The sequence below is a fragment of the Cebidichthys violaceus genome, unplaced genomic scaffold (assembly GCF_023349555.1).
Source record: "Cebidichthys violaceus isolate CVI_PGR_0920_01 unplaced genomic scaffold, fCebVio1.0.p SCAF_94, whole genome shotgun sequence".
NCBI lineage: Eukaryota > Metazoa > Chordata > Actinopteri > Perciformes > Stichaeidae > Cebidichthys > Cebidichthys violaceus.
In genome coordinates, this window is record NW_027176980.1 from 655,584 (window position 1) to 674,486 (window position 18,903).

The window sequence follows — 18,903 nt, forward strand, 5'->3', positions numbered from 1 at the left end:
TAGAAAAGTCAGAGGAACCAAACCCCCCCCCCACCACCACCACCACCACCACCACCACCACCGCCCACGCTGTCCTTTACTCGTGAGGCTTTAGACGGGACAGACGTTTAGCACCTGGGACCCAGCCCAGTGTAGCCAGCTCTTTTCCAATGGAAGCAGCGAGCAGCATTAGCTCCGCTAGTTCATAAGAGCTTTGATAAGAGACACGTCGTCACTTTTTTTTAATGTTAATAACTAATATTAGACGCCGCGGTCCCTCGGGAGATAACTTCCAGCGGTCGGCGTTCTCCAGGCCGGACGTTATCGGCCTCATCGCTGTTGACTCGTGAACCGGCCTTCAGAAGGAAAAGCCTGAATCTCAGGGGGACGGTCAGCCAATATCCCTTAGCTCCAGACACACACACACACACACACACACACACACACACACACACACACACACACCGTCCCATCCGCAGCAGCAGGCAGCAGTAGAAACCTCATTTCCACTAAACCTAATAATAGCAGAAGCAATATCACTGATGTAATCTGCCTCCAGACTGTGGAAACAGACTGTGTGGTGTGTGTGTGTGTGTGTGTGTGTGTGTGTGTGTTGTTATTGCTTACCATATACCTAAATGCCAGTTTCATGCTTTTTTTAAATTCTTGTGAATATGCGTCTGCCATGAGTCTTTACCAGTTCTTCAGTCGATGACCTCTGACCTCCGTATTGGATGGAGGGTTGATCGATAGTAATTGTCGGTGTTGTTTAAAATCCGCTTCCTTCCTTCCCTTCTTTTTCGCTTCTTCTCAGTGGCGCCAGGCGGACTCCATCCGGCACCTGGGCAAGGTGACGCTGGCTCAGGAGCCGGACTACGCGGGCCTCATCGTGGGCTGCGTGTGCGTCAGCCTGCTGCTGCTGCTGCTGGGAATGCTGCTCATGTGGAGGAGGAACAAACACATCGACGGTAAGAGAGCAGAGGCGATTTCCCAGTCCTTTCTGATGTTATCTGCTTTTTTTTTTTTTATAAATATTGCGTCAATGAGACTCTCCAGTGAGGTTGTGAAACGCAACTGGGTGAAGCCAGAATATTGGCAAATTGAGTGCAATCGAGAAAGGCGGCAACACAAATGTGTGATTTGTAAATGAATCTGCCAATAACAATGAAATATGTTGAGCGATTCAAGATGTCCCGGTGGATCGGAAGTTACGTTTTAAAATGTTTTGATGACTCAGCGTGTCATCACGCAACGGTTCGTGTGAAAAGTAAGTTTTAAGTTCTAAGTTTTAAGTTTTCCTCCAAAAGTCCAGCAACACGAGCCACTTTACGCTCGTTACATGCGGTACGGGCTTTTCAAAATAAACTTCCGTCTTCACAGGAATCTCACTATGGTTTAAACAACAAAACTACATAGTTAGGTTTAGCAAAAGGTCGTGGTTTGGCTTGAAATAACCACAGAAGTGGCTGTTATTGAAGAGCAAACGTTAACTGACAAAAACATAAACATTGACGTCTCCTGACTGAACATACGAAAAACTTTCGTGGGATTTTATTTTTTAGTAGGTACTCCTACGAATGCTAGATGACTCATCCTCCACAGAAAAATCATCGTGTGTAGTATAAAGATATAAAACCACATGTGTGGATCGTTGTTAGCTAACAGAGCAATAAGAAGAGAGATGTGAAGAGATTTATTTGTATATAAAGTGGGAAAAAAAGACGTTGTAACTTCCATTTAAAAGGGACTTTAAATCTCTATAATAGCGTGCTGCAGGAACGAGTCATGAAACCTGGAAGTTAACTTAAATTCAGTTTAAAAAGGCGGTCGCTAACAAGAGGCTAAACGTAAACGTCATCACGCCGACATAGCCTAGCGTTAGCGTTTTGCTTCTGCCGATGTTATTCACGCTTCAAGAAAACATAAAAGTGGTGTGTATTCATCTGTCCGAACAAAACGTTGATTCGCCACAGAGCTTATTTTCTGCACTAATCAAAAATCCAGTGTGAGAATCACGTTGTTGTTTTTTGTCGAGGGAACCAGTGCGATGCTAACTTCCTGGTTGGACTACAAAATGGCGTTCACATGTGTGCGTTCACGCTGCTGGAGTTCAGTGCGTCTTCTCTAACTCATGCATGTGTGTCTGCTGGGTTTCCTTTGGCCTTGTGGGTTTATCACAGAGAGTTTTGTGCGTTGGGAGCACTGGTGAAAACGCTTTGCCTTTCTGAGTAATTCTCTCATCTCTCCCCCTCCCTTCTCTCTCTCACCTCTCCTTCTACGCGCTTCCTATCCCCTTTATGTCTCCCATCATTCCTTCTCTCCCCCTCCCTTCCTCCCTTCCTCCCTCTCCTTCTAGATCTGTCTGAGGTGTGGTATGATGGCCGGGGTCACATCCAGCATCTGGACAGGCTGGCTAACGCGAGGAGCGTCAGCCCCACTAACGAAATGGTCTCCCACGAGTCGGTCGACTATAGAACAACCCTGATGGAGGGTACGTCAACCAGATAAGCCCCTCCCCCCACCTGACATCTTCTTGCCCCCCCCCCCCCCCCCCCTCCCATCTACCTGCTTACCTCCCTGTGGGGCTGAACGCTACGCTAGCGATGCATGCCTTAACGTGTTCTCAACTAACACCCACAGGGTTGAGGAAAAAGGTAGAATAGACCCCAAAATCCCAATGTTTTTGAAATTTTTTAACTTTTTTAACTTTTTTCTGGGTTTTTTAAGCATAAAGTGTTTTTTTAACTTAAATGAAGTTTTAGCGTTTTTTTTAGTAATTTTAAAAAATGACTTAATTTAGTTTTTTTAAGTTTTTTAATTTGAGTTTTTTGAAGTTCAAGGTTTTTTAGTAACTCTGGTTTGACTGGTTTGTGTCAAAACTCACACTCCTTCTCAGAGCCATAATTCAGTCAGAATAAAAGACACAGATTACGAACAAACGTCCTCAAATTAGCTTTGAATACATGTTGAAAAAACAGACTTTAGATCTTCCCTGTTAATCCTTTTTTTACTCAACGTTTTCAAAAGTCGTCAAATAACTGTTGACTTTTCGTGGTGCGGATTCATCTCAATGTGTCTGTTGTTGCAAGAAGCGAGTCGAGCTAACACTCGTACAATGTTGTCGACAACGTGCCGATAAGTGTCTTGGAAATAAATCATAATAAGGCTTAAAGAATGACTAATCAACTTGAGTAAGACCAAAACCACCGATTACTCGTCTAATAGAGGGAGCAGCTCTAGAAACAAAAAATGATTTCGACCCCGTTCATAATCCAACACGTATGATCTGATTCATTATTAAGAAAACACTAACGAGTGGAATTTTTCAGGTGTTAAATGATTAAAGGAAATACTTAATTATACAGATGCAGGTGTGTTAGAAAGTGTCACTGAGAAAAGAAGATCCCCCACCTAGCTCCTGCTCGACGTTATTACTATTTATTTATTATTATTTCATTATTTTGCGGGTGCTTTTTGCCGTTATTGGATAGTCGTAGTCTGGAAAGAGTGTAGAGAGAGAGAGACAGAGAGAGAGTAGAGAGAGAGAGAGAGAGAGTAGAGAGAGAGAGAGAGTAAAGAGAGAGAGAGAGAGAGAGAGAGAGAGAGAGAGAGAGAGAGAGAGAGAGAAAGAGAGAGAGAGAGAGAGAGAGAGAGTAGAGAGAGAGAGAGAGTAGAGAGAGAGAGAGAGAGCGAGTAGAGAGAGAGAGAGAGAGAGAGAGAGAGAGAGAGAGAGAGAGAGAGAGAGAGAGAAAGAGAGAGTAGAGAGAGAGAGAGAGAGAGAGAGAGAAAGAGAGAGTAGAGAGAGAGACAGAGAGAGAGAGAGAGTAGAGAGAGAGAGAGAGAGCGAGTAGAGAGAGAGAGAGTAGAGAGAGAGTAGAGAAAGAGAGAGAGAGAGAGAGAGAGTAGAGAGAGAGAGAGAGAGAGAGTAGAGAAAGAGAGAGAGAGAGAGAGAGAGTAGAGAAAGAGAGAGAGAGAGAGAGAGAGAGGACGAACCCCAGCCCGCTGCAGTAAAACTAACTGATCATACTAATGATTTGGTGCCTCTGGACTTTTTACTACCAAAGTAACCGTAAACTGACCAACGGGTCAGTCTTTCCTAAAGCTTTGATGTGATCTTTAGAGTCACCTGTGGTTTCGGTTTCTTGAGCTTGAATCCTGAGGGCCTGAGAGGGGGGGGGGGGGGGGGGGCCTCCATGTATTATGATCCTGAGTATGATGGGCAAAGCAATTTTCCTGCGTCCAAACAGTGAGCAGATAGACTTACTAATGAACTAATGCTTGTCCTCGGGCAGAGTTGGGGTTTAGCATCGGCGGCTGTAAATGCATGAGGTTATGCCTGAGCTCTTTATGTCTGTTAGTCCCCTCTGTCGCCTCCTTTGGAACACATTTTTAAATTCTCGCACGCAGTTCCTTTTGCCTTTTACTTTCCGTCCGTTTAACAGCAGCAGAGGAGAAATCGGAGACTTTTGTTTTTCTCCAGCTTCCCTCCATCCCAGTGTCAAGTTGCCCTCCGCCTTCGTAGCCGTTCTTTTCTGATCATGTGACACACCTTGGCCTCTGGAGGCCCCCCCCCCCCCCCCCCCCGCTGATACAGTCGCTGACCCTCCGTTGCTTCTTCCAGACCAGGGCGCCGACAGGCCCGAGACTTGCCGGGCGGCTCCTCCCGTCTACGGGGGCAACGGGGAGCTGCTCTCCCCCAGACTCAGGAGACTGGGAGGTGGTCTGGCGCTGGGCATGGAGGGCGAGCTGGTGTCCCCCTTGCTGATGGCCCCGGTCCACATCGACCCGTCCTGCCTCCACCCGGACCTGCTGACCGAGGTGCAGCACGTGGTGATCGCCAGGGAGCAGCTGCTGCTCCACCTCAACCAGGTCATCGGCCGAGGTCGGTCACAGAAATACTTCCTTCGCTGTTAAAATAGAACGTTTTAAAGTATTACGTATCACTGGGTCTCTCTCGGGGGTCGTGTTTTCAATTATTTTGGTAAAATATTTCAGGTTAAAAGACCTCTGGTGGAAAACCATGCAACCCTGTGTTAAACCTGCATTCTCTCTAATGTCCACCAGGGGGCGACTCCTCTGGTTGTATAGAAGTCTAGTCTAAAATGACTCTACTTCTCTCTTGATTTATTCCCTCAGTAAACATTGTAAACATGAGTTTATGGTCTCAATCTCTAGTTTACAGTCTTCTTCAACACAGCATGATGTTCATTTAGTACATTATGGTCCAATTAGAGTCACATTTTTGGGATTTTCGGAAATGTCAATGGAGTGATCGAATGAGATTTTCACCTCCAGAACCGGAGCTGTTAAAAAACGTTGAGCTCTATTGAAGTTTTTTTGTTTATCATAAGTGCTCATAACAGCGACCCGGTTCTTCTTCTACTACTACTTACTCTCAACAGAAAAGGAAAAGTGAAATGCATCATTTCTGATGCATTTCCTGGCAAAACAAAACGTTTTCCAGGAAGGAGCGGCCGGCTGCTATAATGTGCAAAATAAAACAGCGAGGCAGACATTTATTGAGCTGAAAATGTTACGTCAATACGAACCGCTGTGTGTGTGTGTGTGTGTGTGTGTGTGTGTGTGTGAAAGCTTTTAAAGCATAAAGTCAGAACTGAGCAATCATCAATCCGAGTGCCGCCGTCGCAACTATGCTAGACGATATTCAGGGCGTGAGCCGCCGATGCTGCTTATCGCTGCAGAATGCATTAAAGCAGAGGATTGTAGCTTTGGGTGTGCACTATCATAAATAATGACGGAAAATACAAGTGATAAGGAATGAACTGAAACATGAAAGATTGTCTCATCCCTCAGTATTTCCCTGAAGTCTGTTTTTAGTCTTTTCCGTTATATATTTAGCGTCCAGCATCTTCAAAATGTATGTTGTAAAAACAAAAAAGGTTATTCCACTGTAAACAATACCCGGTGGGACTCTCTCTCATGTGGAGCGATGCTATCATCCAGCGAGCTCAGATCAAACATGAGATTTACGTGAAGCGATGCAGAAAGATAAAGTCGCCCACGGGGGGGGGGGGGCAAGCTTAATTGCCCGCTTCATCGAAAACCGCAAGACACCAAAATCACCTCGCACTTAAGTCGCCGAGTCAGACCCGCGGATCATATTCAACATCAAGAGGTGAAAGACCCCCAAACCCAGCCCTCTGCCCCCCCCCTCTCCCTGGATTTCGGGGCTGCTGCGTAGGATGATTTGTCCACAGCTAGTATTCCCAGGCTCCATTGTTGGGAGTCGTAATCCGACCCCCCTTCCTCTTCAGACATTTACGGGGACGTGATAGGAGAACGCCGCGCTCATTTCATTCCCCCCCCCCCCTCCCCCTCTCCCTCGGTCTGGGGGTGAAACCCTCACGTCTTAAGAGGTATAATTCAGTGAAATGCACAATGATTCAAGGGGGGGTTTGGCAGAGGCCAATAGTTCTGCGTGGGGCTTTAATGAAGAAGGCTTCATACCGGGTTACTTGAGGGGGCAGATTGAGTGCGAGGGTGACGGTAACTTAAGAGAATCTGAATTAGCTGGTTTGAAAAACAGCTCAGCGGCATGCACCACGTGAAATCACCTTGATGCTTCTGCTCTAAACAAAATCACTCCAGTGGAGAGCGATTTTTTTTTTTTTCTTCTAATTTCTGGGAAAGTTCTGTGATCAGGGAGCCAACTGGCAGGACGCAACGTCTTAATCATAGAGGGGGGAGGGTTGGGGGAGGGCTTCAACAAGCCAAGATGGGAAATGAAGGATGCTGGATTCTTGCACAACATCCACAAAAACAACAAACGTCCGTCAAACGTCTTCATGGTCATCTATCCCGGTGCCATGCAGCTGTTACCGTTTATGGGCAAACGTCGAGTCGTTCGCTCCGTCCACCGGGACGAGTGCGTTAAGCAACCGGCCCTGACCAGAACCGGACTTCAGCTCATTGGACCGAGTGGGTTCGCTTACACGAGGAGTTGGAGTGGGTGGCGGTGTTTCTGCTCGGGCCTCGTGGGTTTAGTTAGTACGACGTTACAGTGTCATCGCGTTTAACTCAAAACGATTTGCAGACAGGTTTGTGATTATTTGGGGCGTAATACCACGATACCAACAATATAGTAACTTTAAAGCTCCAAAGTACAGACCGATCCTGGCTGCCGTTGTTCACCTGCTTCACAGCTGTGACCTCACCGTCATTAGGAGGGAACATTTTAATCTCCAGCGTCTTTCAGGGAGGCTTTTTTTTTTTTTTTTTTCGCGTGGGTTGATTTGGAAGGAGGGACCCTGCAGGTTTGAACAGGAGCGGCTGAATTCACCGATGCTGACTGACTCTGATTGACGCATCGTGTTGTAACCCGCAGGTCACTTCGGGTGTGTTTTCCACGGAACACTGCTTGAGCCGGACGGGCAGAAGCAGCACTGTGCCGTCAAGTCCCTGAACCGTGAGTACAAACCCCGCACAGGTTCCGTTTAAAGGTACGGTGTGTAGGATTTGGTGGCATGTTGCAACAATTTGAATACCCTTTCGTTCCTTTCTGCGAACGGCGTTCGCCTCGCTCAGAGGCCATCCATACCATAATAACACTACTTTAGGAGCAACGGTAGACAAGACAGCTGCTGCCGGTGCCGCCGTGGTTTTTTTTGCACTCTGCAGTTTCACAAGGAGAACTACGGTGGCCTTCAGGTAGCATAAAAAACCGCTGAAGGCTTTGCTTTAGAGCCGGTGTTCGTTTTTGTCCTTTCTGGGCTTCTGTAGAAACATGGCGGCGCAACATCACGGACCCCTAACTATGCACGTGTTGAAACCCAAGTACAGAAGTTAGGGGACAAAATAGTGAACGTTGACTTCTGGTTTCAGAACACAAACATCAGTGTTTCTGGTTGAAAGTCTGGTCTTTTTTTTGTAGAGCCCGACCTCCACCCTCTGGGGACTGTGTTGCTCTTTCTACTACGTCACCTGTCAAACAAATTGTGTGGGTTATGAATTAATTCCAGTGCATGACTTTTATAGGTATTAGCTACTAACAGTGCATGAAAACAGCCTGAATGTGGCTTTTTTTTTTTAGGTTTTAAATCGAAAATTTAAAACCTAAAACCCATACAGTCAAAAATCTTGTTGACTGTATGGGAAGCCATGTTTATGAGACGTCTTGTCATGAGCTTAAGTTCAACAAAATGCTCCTGACGTCCGACTTATAGGGACATTCTTTTATTTATTTCTTTCTCAGAGCACACACACACACACACGTCTCTCCTCGTCCAAACATATTCACGTCCAGCCGTAATTATTCCCCATCCTACGTCTGCTTATAATGCCTGCTTATTGTATGATATCACAACGCTCCAATAGCATTAAGGATCCTCATCTCATCAGAGCCCCCGAGTCCTTTTTGGCTGAGCCGGCGGTGATGAACGAGCGTCCCGCGGTGAGGACGGCATTAGGGTCCCCTCTAATCGTGTAACCTGTCAGTTGGACCGAGGGAGATTGATGCAGCAGTAATGTGGAGGGAAAGCTCCAGGAGCCACCAAACACAGCGGGATGGGATGAGCTCGGCCTGCTGGGGTTCCCTCCTCTGGGATTTGGACCTTTTTTTATTAAGTTTAGTGATTTCTCAGGGCGCCATGTCATCGTTTTTTTTTTTTTTTTGCGTTCTATTTGAGACCTTGAGTTGATGCTTTTTACTTTTACTTTGACGATTTGTTGAAAGCAGAAGAGCCAAAGACGCCTTTTTCTATGATATGACGTCATTTTTAGGCTTTGAAATCAAACGTCATCTCTTTCTATCTTTTTTTTGGGGGGGGGGCAATCCGCTGGTTTCTCCAGACATAAAGAGCTTCCGTCTCTAACCAGATTACAGCAGAGTCACTGGGGCTAAAGTGCGGGACATCAGAGGCAGGGATGCAATTGGCAAATGGGAGTTTGGCGTGGGTCAGGTCCGGGTGAGGATTTTTTTTTTTTTTTGCTTGATTAACCATCATCATCCTTTTTTTTTTCCCCCCCAGAAGGTATATAAGGAATCAAATGTAGTACTCCATAATATATCCCACATCACCAACTCTTCTGTCCTTTACCCACTGTGGAATATACAACCGTTTATTAGGGCCATTGTAGGTAAAAAAGAATTACAGTGTCAGAGGAGGGTCAAATTCCAAGACAAAACTTTGAATTTTCTCAAAGATTAAATTTGAATGTTAGCCCCTTCCCCGGGTTCCGTAGTTTATAAAAAACAAATGTCACCCTCAATGACCCGAATGTGCTATCGTCGTTTCCTCATCTACAAATCTTTCTTTACGTTTTTTTTTTTTATGAAGGCATCACGGATCTGGAAGAGGTGTCCCAGTTCCTGAAGGAGGGCATCATCATGAAGGACTTCAGCCACGCGAACGTCCTCTCTCTTCTGGGAATCTGCCTGCCTCCAGAGGGCTCGCCGCTGGTGGTCCTGCCCTACATGAAGCACGGCGACCTGCGCAACTTCATCCGCGATGAAGGACATGTACGTACACGAGATGGACGCAATGTGTGATTCATTCACGGGCTCTTGACTTATGTGCATGTGCTGTGGAGAAATGGTAAAACGTAACTGATTCTACGTAGATCACGTTGAAATAGAAATGATGTCAAAACCAAGTCGGCCGTTTTGTCTCCCAGTCCTTTGATGGTGGTTTTTACCAACAGAACCCGACGGTGAAGGACCTGATGGGCTTCGGGCTGCAGGTGGCCAGCGGGATGGAGTATCTGGCCAGCAAGAAGTTTGTCCACCGAGACCTAGCTGCCAGGAACTGCATGTGAGTTCACATCTGTCTTGTCACATGAGTGTATGTTACAGTACGAATGCAGCAAGGTACTATAGATGCGTTACGAGGCTCCTTGAACGCATCGTGACGAACGCTTCTGTCAGCAAAAGCACCCAAAACTAAAGCTTAAAATTGTGACATTTCATCAAATACAGCTGGGAAGGGAAGAGAAGATCAACACGTAATGCTGCAGAGGAGATGAGAAAGAAACTAAATCCAGAATGATAAAAAGTGATTTCTTCTTCGCCCCGACAGGCTGGATGAGAGCTACACGGTGAAGGTGGCAGACTTCGGCCTGGCCAGAGACGTTTACGACAAAGAATATTACAGCGTCCACAACAAGAGCGGAGTCAAGCTGCCCGTCAAGTGGATGGCTCTGGAGAGTCTGCAGACGCACAAGTTCACCCCCAAGTCCGACGTGGTGAGGGCTCTTTTTTACTTTACATTACAACAAACAATGTGATGTAAATAACTTCAGAATCAGTGTCCGTGGATAAACGTGTGCTTATAGTAAAAGGACAGACGTGTGAGTTGATGTTCTTGTGTTTCCCTGTAGTGGTCGTTTGGCGTGTTGCTTTGGGAACTGATGACCCGCGGAGCTCCACCGTATTCGGATGTGAACTCCTTCGACATCACCGTGTTCCTGCTGCAGGGGAGGAGGCTGCTGCAGCCCGAGTTCTGCCCCGACGCTCTGTAAGTGTACTCGCACACACACACACACACACACACACGCACACACGCACACTTATATCTATACCAGGGGGCTCCAACAAGTAGCTACCCGTTTCTGATAACACAAAGTCACTTCGTTTAAACTTCTATCCAATCAAATTCACAGATACCCCGACCCCTTCTGACACAAAATAATTATATGTATATATGTGTGTGTGTGTGTGTGTGTGTGTGTGTGTGTGTGTGTGTATAAAAATTATTATCAGCTGTCAATTAACGAGTTATGCTGCTTTCAAGTCTGTGTTACATCCAGACAACAGCCTCCGGTTCTGCCGAGTGAAGCCAATGCGGAAGTGTCTTAAAACTTGCATTCTCTCTAATGTCCATCAGGGGGCGACTCCTCTGGTTGTATAGAAGTCTATGAGAAAATGACTGAGTTTATGGTCTCAATCTCTAGTTTCAAGTCTTCTTCAATACAGCATTGACGATGACTACGTCCATTTCTTATATACGGTCTACGAACAGAGAAGGTAGAAAACAAGGCTTAAAAACAACATTTCTGTTTTCCAAACAGACGAAGAAAGCTAACACAGCAACAAAGGCTTTATTTAGTGACGCACATCCCAACTAAACACTAAAATCCCTTCACCTATGGTGTGATTTTAATAGAGGTGATGACTGCGGTGGCCAAAAATGTTATAAAAGCAGCGTAAAAGTAAGACAAAAGTTATGTCTGCTATTTCAGATGTACAACTTGGTGCCGTGACCAGCTCTCGACACTTTTATTTAGTCAAATTAGCTCTCAGAGGAAAAAACAGGTTGGAGACCCCTGATATATGCATACTAGTACTCACCTGTCATTCGTCTCCTCTAGCAAAGTGCCACGGCTCGTTTAGTGTGAGTGATATATATGCTTGTAGAGCTGCACTTAAACACATCACGAGCAAAGAGCTACAGTCTGAAATCAGGAAAGGGCACCAGGGGGAACGGGTGGAGGTGAAAGAAACAGCAGAATAAGCAATTGGAGTCATAAATAAAAACCACTCGAGTTGAGATCATCCATCATCCACATTACCAACGGTCTGAAACACACTCGCGGTCGAGCGTTGCGTCTCATCGCAGCTGTGGGTCAAATAGAAGTCAGTTTTCAAATCGAAACCCAAAAGCCAGTTACTTTTTTATTTTGTCTTTGTGGTCGTTAAGCGTTGGCGCTCCCAAAGAGCAGCCGTCACGCAGAAAAGAAGCATAGAAATAAAATACGGGGAGAAGAGACATTCCTGTTCAAATCAACGTAGCTGGATGGTCAGAGCGGCGGCCATTTTGATGTGTAACGTTGCCATTGCAACCGTTGTAGCGGGCCGTACAAACTAAACAGACTCACTGAGTAACGACTAAAACCAGCAGTGGTGTAGTAACGTTACAAAGCGTATTGAGCAGAGTAAATGAGTCAACTTTAACAACTTAATGCTTCAAACACAAACACATTGCTAGTGCCAGATGAGTGACACCTCTTCTGTAATCAGTGTAGCATTACAGCATTGGTGGAATTAGCAAGATAGCTCACTAACTAGCCAACCGTCCACTAGCTAGCGAGCTATCTTGCTAAATAGATAATGAGCCGAAAAGCGGGCTTGTAGTCGGTGGCAGCGCTCGGTCACTCCGCCTCACTCAGCGTCGCTCTGGAGAAGGACAAGCTAACTAGCTAGCTAGCTAGCTAGCCATCCACTCTCTTTTCCTTTGCGGCCAATCGCCATTTTCTTTTGTACTCGTCGAATGCCCCCTGGAAACAGTTCAATGTCCGTTCAACTCCTATTCTATTTCTATGGTTTCCTTTTTTTCTTGATATCTATGTCAACAGTTTGAGGTTTTGTTGTTTATATTTTCTTTGGATTTGTTCACATCAGAGTTTGCCAGGCAAGATCTCCTGACATGCTGTGGTGAAACCCGACAGTTTAACTATTTCAGGTAGCTCTGAACTGAACTTCAGTCACAATCTTGTCGAAAATTGCATCTTTTCTGCCGATAACAATACCGCCACTACCTGACGTGGCTAAAATACGTACAACCTCTATGTTACGAGGAATGAAAGCAGCAAAATACACAGTGATTTATTACAAAATGTCACATCAAATCACAGGAAAGTACGTCGGCGTCAACGCGGCACTCGCTGAACTGTCTATCCATTAAACTCTGACCCGCCGCTACAGTGAACCGAATGCCAAGTGTGATCTCATGCCGTGCCGATAACGCCACGAGGTCCACCGCATGTCTATAGTGTAGTGTGAGTGCAAATTAGAGGGGAGTGGGAGTGTTCAGGTGAGGGAGGCAGAGGCCCCAAAGTTCCCAAGCTGTAAGTTAAACAGAGACATCAGGGGGTGATCTGCACGTCTGCAAACATTCCCGCAATCCCTCACTCCCGATCGTTCACGGGGCGTCTTGGTGATAGCAGCCGCTGGCAGATACCTCGGACGTGTGGTAATGGGGCCATTCTTCTTCATTTACAACAATGAAGAGGGTGGCTCTGCCAAGTCAGTGGGGGGGGGGGGGATACTAACGGCAATATCAGAGACGTCAGAAGGAGTTCTGTTGATTGATTGTCTGTGTGAAAGTTATCTTTGAGACACGTTGAATTAATAAAGACCTTTTCACCTCACATGCACTACACCTGAGAGGGAGGAATAACTTGTTTGAGGACTACTGAGTGGTGAAGTGAACTATTAATATCTATTGCAGCATTTCAGAATGAAGCCCCTCCGATACAGTTAAAAAAAACATTAGGTTTTCCGGGTTCAAATTGTGGCTAATAGATGATTTATTGTTGCATGGAAAATAACTCTACAAGAGGAGAAACAGAACTTTATGCTGCCACAAAAAATGTGAAGAAACGAAAAACAAAACGTCAAAACGTATCACCGGTGAAATAGCAGATAACAATAGTGCAGATGTGGAAGACTGGAAAATTGTGACCAATCAAGAGCAGACTCTTTTTCGGGCTTTTTGGGGAGAGAGGTCTTAAAGAGACAGGCGCTAAAACGGAGTGTTTCAGGCAGAGAGTGAATACAGTTATATTCAGACAGACAGTATGAGAAAAATAATGAGTTTTTTGAACATTAAAGTGTGTCAACATGTCCTAGTAGAAACCTAAAACACAAGTATGAACTTGAAAATGAGCATGACATGTACCCTTTAATTATCAGCTTTTTGATTCATTGTTTAGTCTATAAAATAGCGTAAAGTAGTGAAAAAAGGTAAACGATTCCTTTCCTCTCCCCATCAGCTACACCCTGATGATCGAGTGCTGGCATCCGAAGCCGGAGCGGCGGCCCTCCTTCTCCGACCTGGTGTCGCGCATCTCCGCCATCTTCTCCAGCTTCAGCGGGGAGCACTACGTCCTGCTCAACACCACCTACGTCAACATCGAGAAGATGAGCCCTTACCCGTCTCTCCTCACCTCCTCCACCTCCTCCACCTCACCCACCACCACCAACCGCACCGCTTCCTCCTCCTCGTCTTCCTCGTCCGACCACTCCGCCTCCACGTCCCTGCCGGCCCAGTCCCCCTTCTTTTGCAACGTGGCGCGAGAATGCTGCACCTGAGAGGGGAGAGAGCGGAGAGTGGAAAAAGACTCAGATAACTGAGGGGGGGAAAAAAAGAGCAAAGAAGAAAGCAGTGAGGTGATGAAGAACTACTGTACGTACTTGTGAAACACTGGACACTGTATGCTGAGGAAAAACACAGTTTCTTGGAGCTTTGGCTGTTCACTCAATGTACATAGATGACCTTCTCGAGCATCGCCAAACGACAGGGTCCGCCATGAACTATAGGGCCGACCGTATCAACTTTTCCTCGAGCGAGAGCGACTACAAGACGATTACACGATGCCGGAAAACGCCTTCTTGAAGATTCCCAACCCCCACCCAAAAAAAGAAGAGATGTCATCGACTGCTGCGCCCACTTGCGGAAAGGGTTGATTTTCCTCTCTGGGTGGCATCGCGTGTCTCGATACGCGGATGTGGGCCTCGGACATTTTTATCCCCCCCCCCCCCCCCCCCGTCTGTGTAATGTGAATGTTTGACAAATGGCCGTGCTTTTGTGTCGCGCAGAAAATGTCACACCTCCTCCCCGAAAGCCTGCTTTGATAGATTGCGGCGGCCCTCGGGGTGAGTAAAACCAAGGCACCGTGGAGGTTGATGGTTTTTGCTGGTGACAGGGGGAAGGGAAGTGAAAAAAAAAACCAAAACCTGCTGCCTGTGTGCAGTTCACTGGATGCTTTATTTGTGTAATTAGTTTTGATGTGCTTGATGGGAAGGGGCAAAAAAGAAAAAAAAAGCATCTCGCAGCCTCCAGATGTTTCTGAGTGAGAAGTGTCAGAAGTGTCTTTAATTTTCATTTTTATTTTTATTTTTATCTGAAACGTCCCATCGTGTCAAAACAGTGACAACATGCACACACATAACAACATTTCATTTCATTAATTAAATAGCTTTTGGTCAAAATTCCTAAGAACTTCATGATAAACTTTGTGTTCATCTGGCTTCAGCGTTGTTGTTTTGTGACTATCAGCTGTACATCACTGTATGTTTATGGCGACGACATATTTTCACGTTAACAGGCCGTACCAGTGTGTTTGAAAATGTTAGCTTCTCAACCACAACTTGTGTAAAAGTTGCACTTTTGCTGACCTTTTTTTTTTTTTTTTAAAGCATGCTGTACAGGTTTTACTCCAGGCAGCCGCTAACTTCCATTCATTTCTGTACGGTAGGAAAATCTGCTACTCCGTCACAGTCAACATTAACTCTACGTAAACGGTTTGTCAATGATGTTCAAACATATAAAACCAACGACATACACGCAACTTTACGATTAAAAAAAACACCAAATAAACAGAAACACGATACAATACAGTAAGATGTTTGCTTCCTTCAGGTCATTTTCTTGAAGCGATGTACGACGATGGATTGCACAACTCAAGCAACTGTCGAGAGTTTTCATATTGACCTGAAATGAATGGAAACAAACGGCTGCTTTTAACAAAAAATAATTTTTTTAATTTGAATGCTTCGCTGTGATGCAAATCAAGCGTCATTTGTCGCGAATGTGCTAAAACTTCCAAATCTCTGCTGAGGTCAAAAGGCCCCTTTATTAATGTCTGCTTTGTGTAGCGGATTATGTGTTGTTGTTGTTTTTATTATTTCATCTGAATGGCTGCTGATGTGACCGGGCCATTGACGGACAGGTATGAATGTTTGCTATGACAAGAAAAAAAAATTGCTGTACTATATATTTTTGTATCGATGCTGAGCCTCTTCTGTAGATTTGACGACCAGTAGTGAGTGAAAAGTGATCAATGAACAAAGCCGCCTAATCAATCTTTTTTTTGTTGTTTTTCTAGAAGAACCACTGCCATCTTGTAAATATAGCGAAAGGGATCACATGGGATCTGTGTCGGGGTTTTTTTGGGGGTTTTTTTGCATCTAGCTGATAATCACGCCAGCGGATGCTCACCCGCACGATACTCCAAAGTCCCTTTGATCATGTGACTCTCCACCACTTTGTCTGTTCTTAACACTGTCTGTTCTATGTGTGTGTGTGTGTGTGTGTATGATTTTGTTGTACATAAGAAATCCTGAAGGTACATGTTCCTATGTAATGTCAAATCAACCTTGTCGGTGTAATAAAGCTATACTATCAGAGGGTTTTTTCACGTCCTTTCTTTTTCAAGACAAACGGACGCAGAACTTTATTTACGATTACATGGTTTGTCCCTGCGTCACACTTCTCATATATATATATATATATCTATGGACATTGTGCAGCAGCCGCTTTGTCCAAAAACGGCTGCTGTTCACACAAAGTCACCGTTCTTTTGTTCCCACTGGTCGGCGGCGATCTCTTGACCCTTCACCTCCCGTTCCCCTCTCTCCTTTTGATCCCATGTAAGTGCAGCCGTCTAGACTTCTTTTCCTCCCTCCCTCCCTCTGTCGAACTGAGCCGTGGCTTTCAGGACTTTGTTGGGTTGGTCGCGGGGGTTTTGTAACGTCGCAATACAGCGTACGGCCTCGCAAGAGCTTCGCCTGTATATGAATGAGAGAACTCGGGCTCATGACTTTTATTTTAATACCTCGAAAACCTGCGTTTCCTCCAGGAGACCGTTATGCGAGTCATTGAAGTTTATTTGTCACGTAACATCCGTACTTACGTAGCGCCACTTCAGTAGAAGTTTTAACTACATTTTAATCCAAAACCAGAGTCTTTTTCCTTAATTGCACTAAGTTGCTTTTGTTGCCTAAACTTAACTATGTTGTTTCCTGTGAAGACAGTAGTTTTATTTTGAAAAGACGAGCGGAAATTGACACGTGTAGCTGGACTTGTGTAGGAAAACGCAAAAAAAAATAAATACTTTTTGTACATTACATTACATTACATTACAGTCATTTAGCAGACGCTTTTATCCAAAGCGACTTACAATAAGTGCATCAACATTGGTGATCAAAAGAACTACTAGTCACCAGAAGTCATAAGTACATCTCCTTTAAACAAGCATCTAAGAGCATGAAGCAGAGCATAACTCAGAGCCAAAGTACAGAAACAAGAAAAACAGTTAGTGCTATAAGTAATACGAATACAATAAGTGCAACAAGCTAGTATGAAAACAATAAGTGCTGAGTGGAAGGCTCAGGGTAGCACTTCCTGAAGAGGTGGGTCTTCAGCCTGATGAAAGATGGGCAGCGACTCTGCTGTCCTGACGTCAGTGGGAAGTTCATTCCACCGCTGTGGAACCAGGACAGGAAACAGCCGCGACCGGGTCGATCGGCCGCCGGGACCTCTGAGCGACGGGGCGACCGATCGCCCCGAGGCAGCAGAGCGAAGTGGTCTGGCGGGGGTGTAAGGCTTGACCGTGGCCTGGAGATAGGAAGGAGCTGTTCCTTTCACTGCCCTGTAGGCTAGCACCAGAGTCTTAAACTGGATGCGAGCTCTTACAGGTAGCCAGTGTAGAGAACGGAGAAAGGAAGTTGTGTGGGAGAACTTGGGGCGATTGAACACCAGGCGAGCTGCGGCTTTCTGGACAAGCTCCAGAGGTCTGATGGCTGACGCCGGGGCTCCGGCGAGTAGAGAGTTGCAGTAGTCCAGGCGGGAGATGACAAGAGCCTGGATGAGAACCTGCGCCGTCTCGTCAGTCAGGAAGGGACGAATCCTCCTGATGTTGTAGAGCAGGAATCTGCAGGAGCGTGTAACGGATGAAATGTTTGCCGAGAATGACAGTTGGTCATCCAGGGTCACACCCAGGTTCCTCGCAGTCCGAGTTGGCGTCACCACGGTATCATCAATGGTGATGGACAGGTCCCGGTGCGGGCAACCCTTCCCCGGGAGGAACAGTAGCTCAGTTTTGTCTAGGTTGAGCTTGAGGTGGTGTGTCGTCATCCACTTCGAGATGTCAGCCAAACACGCAGCGATGCGCGTCTCCACTTGGGTGTCACCGGGGGGAAATGACAAGACCAGCTGGGTGTCATCGGCATAACAATGGTAGGAGAAGTCATGCGAGCGAATAACAGAACCCAGAGATGTTGTGTAGAGCGAGAAGAGAAGGGGGCCCAGAACTGACCCTTGCGGAACCCCCGTAGTCAGCATGCGTGGTTCCGACACGGCCCCCCTCCAGGTCACCTGGTAGGATCGACCCGTCAGGTAGGATGCAAACAGGGAGAGTGCAGAGCCTGAGACGCCCATCCCCTCGAGGGATGAGAGGAGGATTTGATGGTTCACAGTGTCAAATTTTCAGTTGTAATTGTATAACGTATATTTGAATACATTTTTACTCTTGAAAGAACTCTTAGGCCTCTCTGTGATCACTGACCCTCTTAAACTGAGTGGATCTGCACTCTGCTGAGTCTTCTTTTATGTCTTAACGTGATTCTAGGGGAGAATTAAAACGTCCTGAAAACTTTCAAATTTAGTTTTTTTTCTCACAGCTGAGAAAGTCTGAGAGAAACAGACACACGGGTGAAAAAAAAGGCTGTGGTGGAATTTTCCATCGGCTGTAGTTTTCCTCCTCCTCCTCCTCCTCCTCCTCCTCGCTGAAGTAGCTTTCGCCCCCCGGAGGCCCAAGTGATCCCAGAGAGATCCGTGTTAAGCTCCCGGCTAACAGGAGCGTGAGGCGCGTCTGTCTTTGCGTCTCACTCTGAGCATCCATCACCGGGCTCGTTGTGTCTCTCGTCCCCCTTCGCCTCTCCGTCCTGCCAGCGAGTTTAAGATTGTGTGTGTTGTGACGTCAGTAAAGCACTCATGCATGCGCGAGACACAGCTGCCATTTTTTTGCATTACTTAAAGTCACAAATTTAGCAACTTTAATAACTAAAATTGTGTTTCTGCTCATATAAAAATGACTTTTAAAGTGTTTTTTATTGTCATTTTTTTTACTAGAATGTGTTGCAAAACACATGAGACTTTTATGGAAAATTGTAAAAAGTGACTCATA

General features: G+C 45.8%; 1 protein-coding gene across 1 annotated transcript in view; it reads left to right on the forward strand.

Moving 5' to 3' along the window:
- met (MET proto-oncogene, receptor tyrosine kinase) overlaps positions 1-16,123 on the forward strand; it is a 55,333-nt gene extending 39,210 nt beyond the window's left edge. Inside the window, exons 7-15 of the mRNA XM_068704533.1 lie at positions 794-947; positions 2,336-2,470; positions 4,601-4,861; positions 7,325-7,405; positions 9,276-9,457; positions 9,640-9,749; positions 10,014-10,179; positions 10,315-10,451; positions 13,708-16,123. Coding sequence (XP_068560634.1) covers positions 794-947; positions 2,336-2,470; positions 4,601-4,861; positions 7,325-7,405; positions 9,276-9,457; positions 9,640-9,749; positions 10,014-10,179; positions 10,315-10,451; positions 13,708-14,026 — 1,545 coding nt within the window. The 3' untranslated portion in view covers positions 14,027-16,123. The remainder of the gene's footprint in view (positions 1-793; positions 948-2,335; positions 2,471-4,600; positions 4,862-7,324; positions 7,406-9,275; positions 9,458-9,639; positions 9,750-10,013; positions 10,180-10,314; positions 10,452-13,707) is intronic.
- Positions 16,124-18,903: the final 2,780 nt, after the last annotated feature.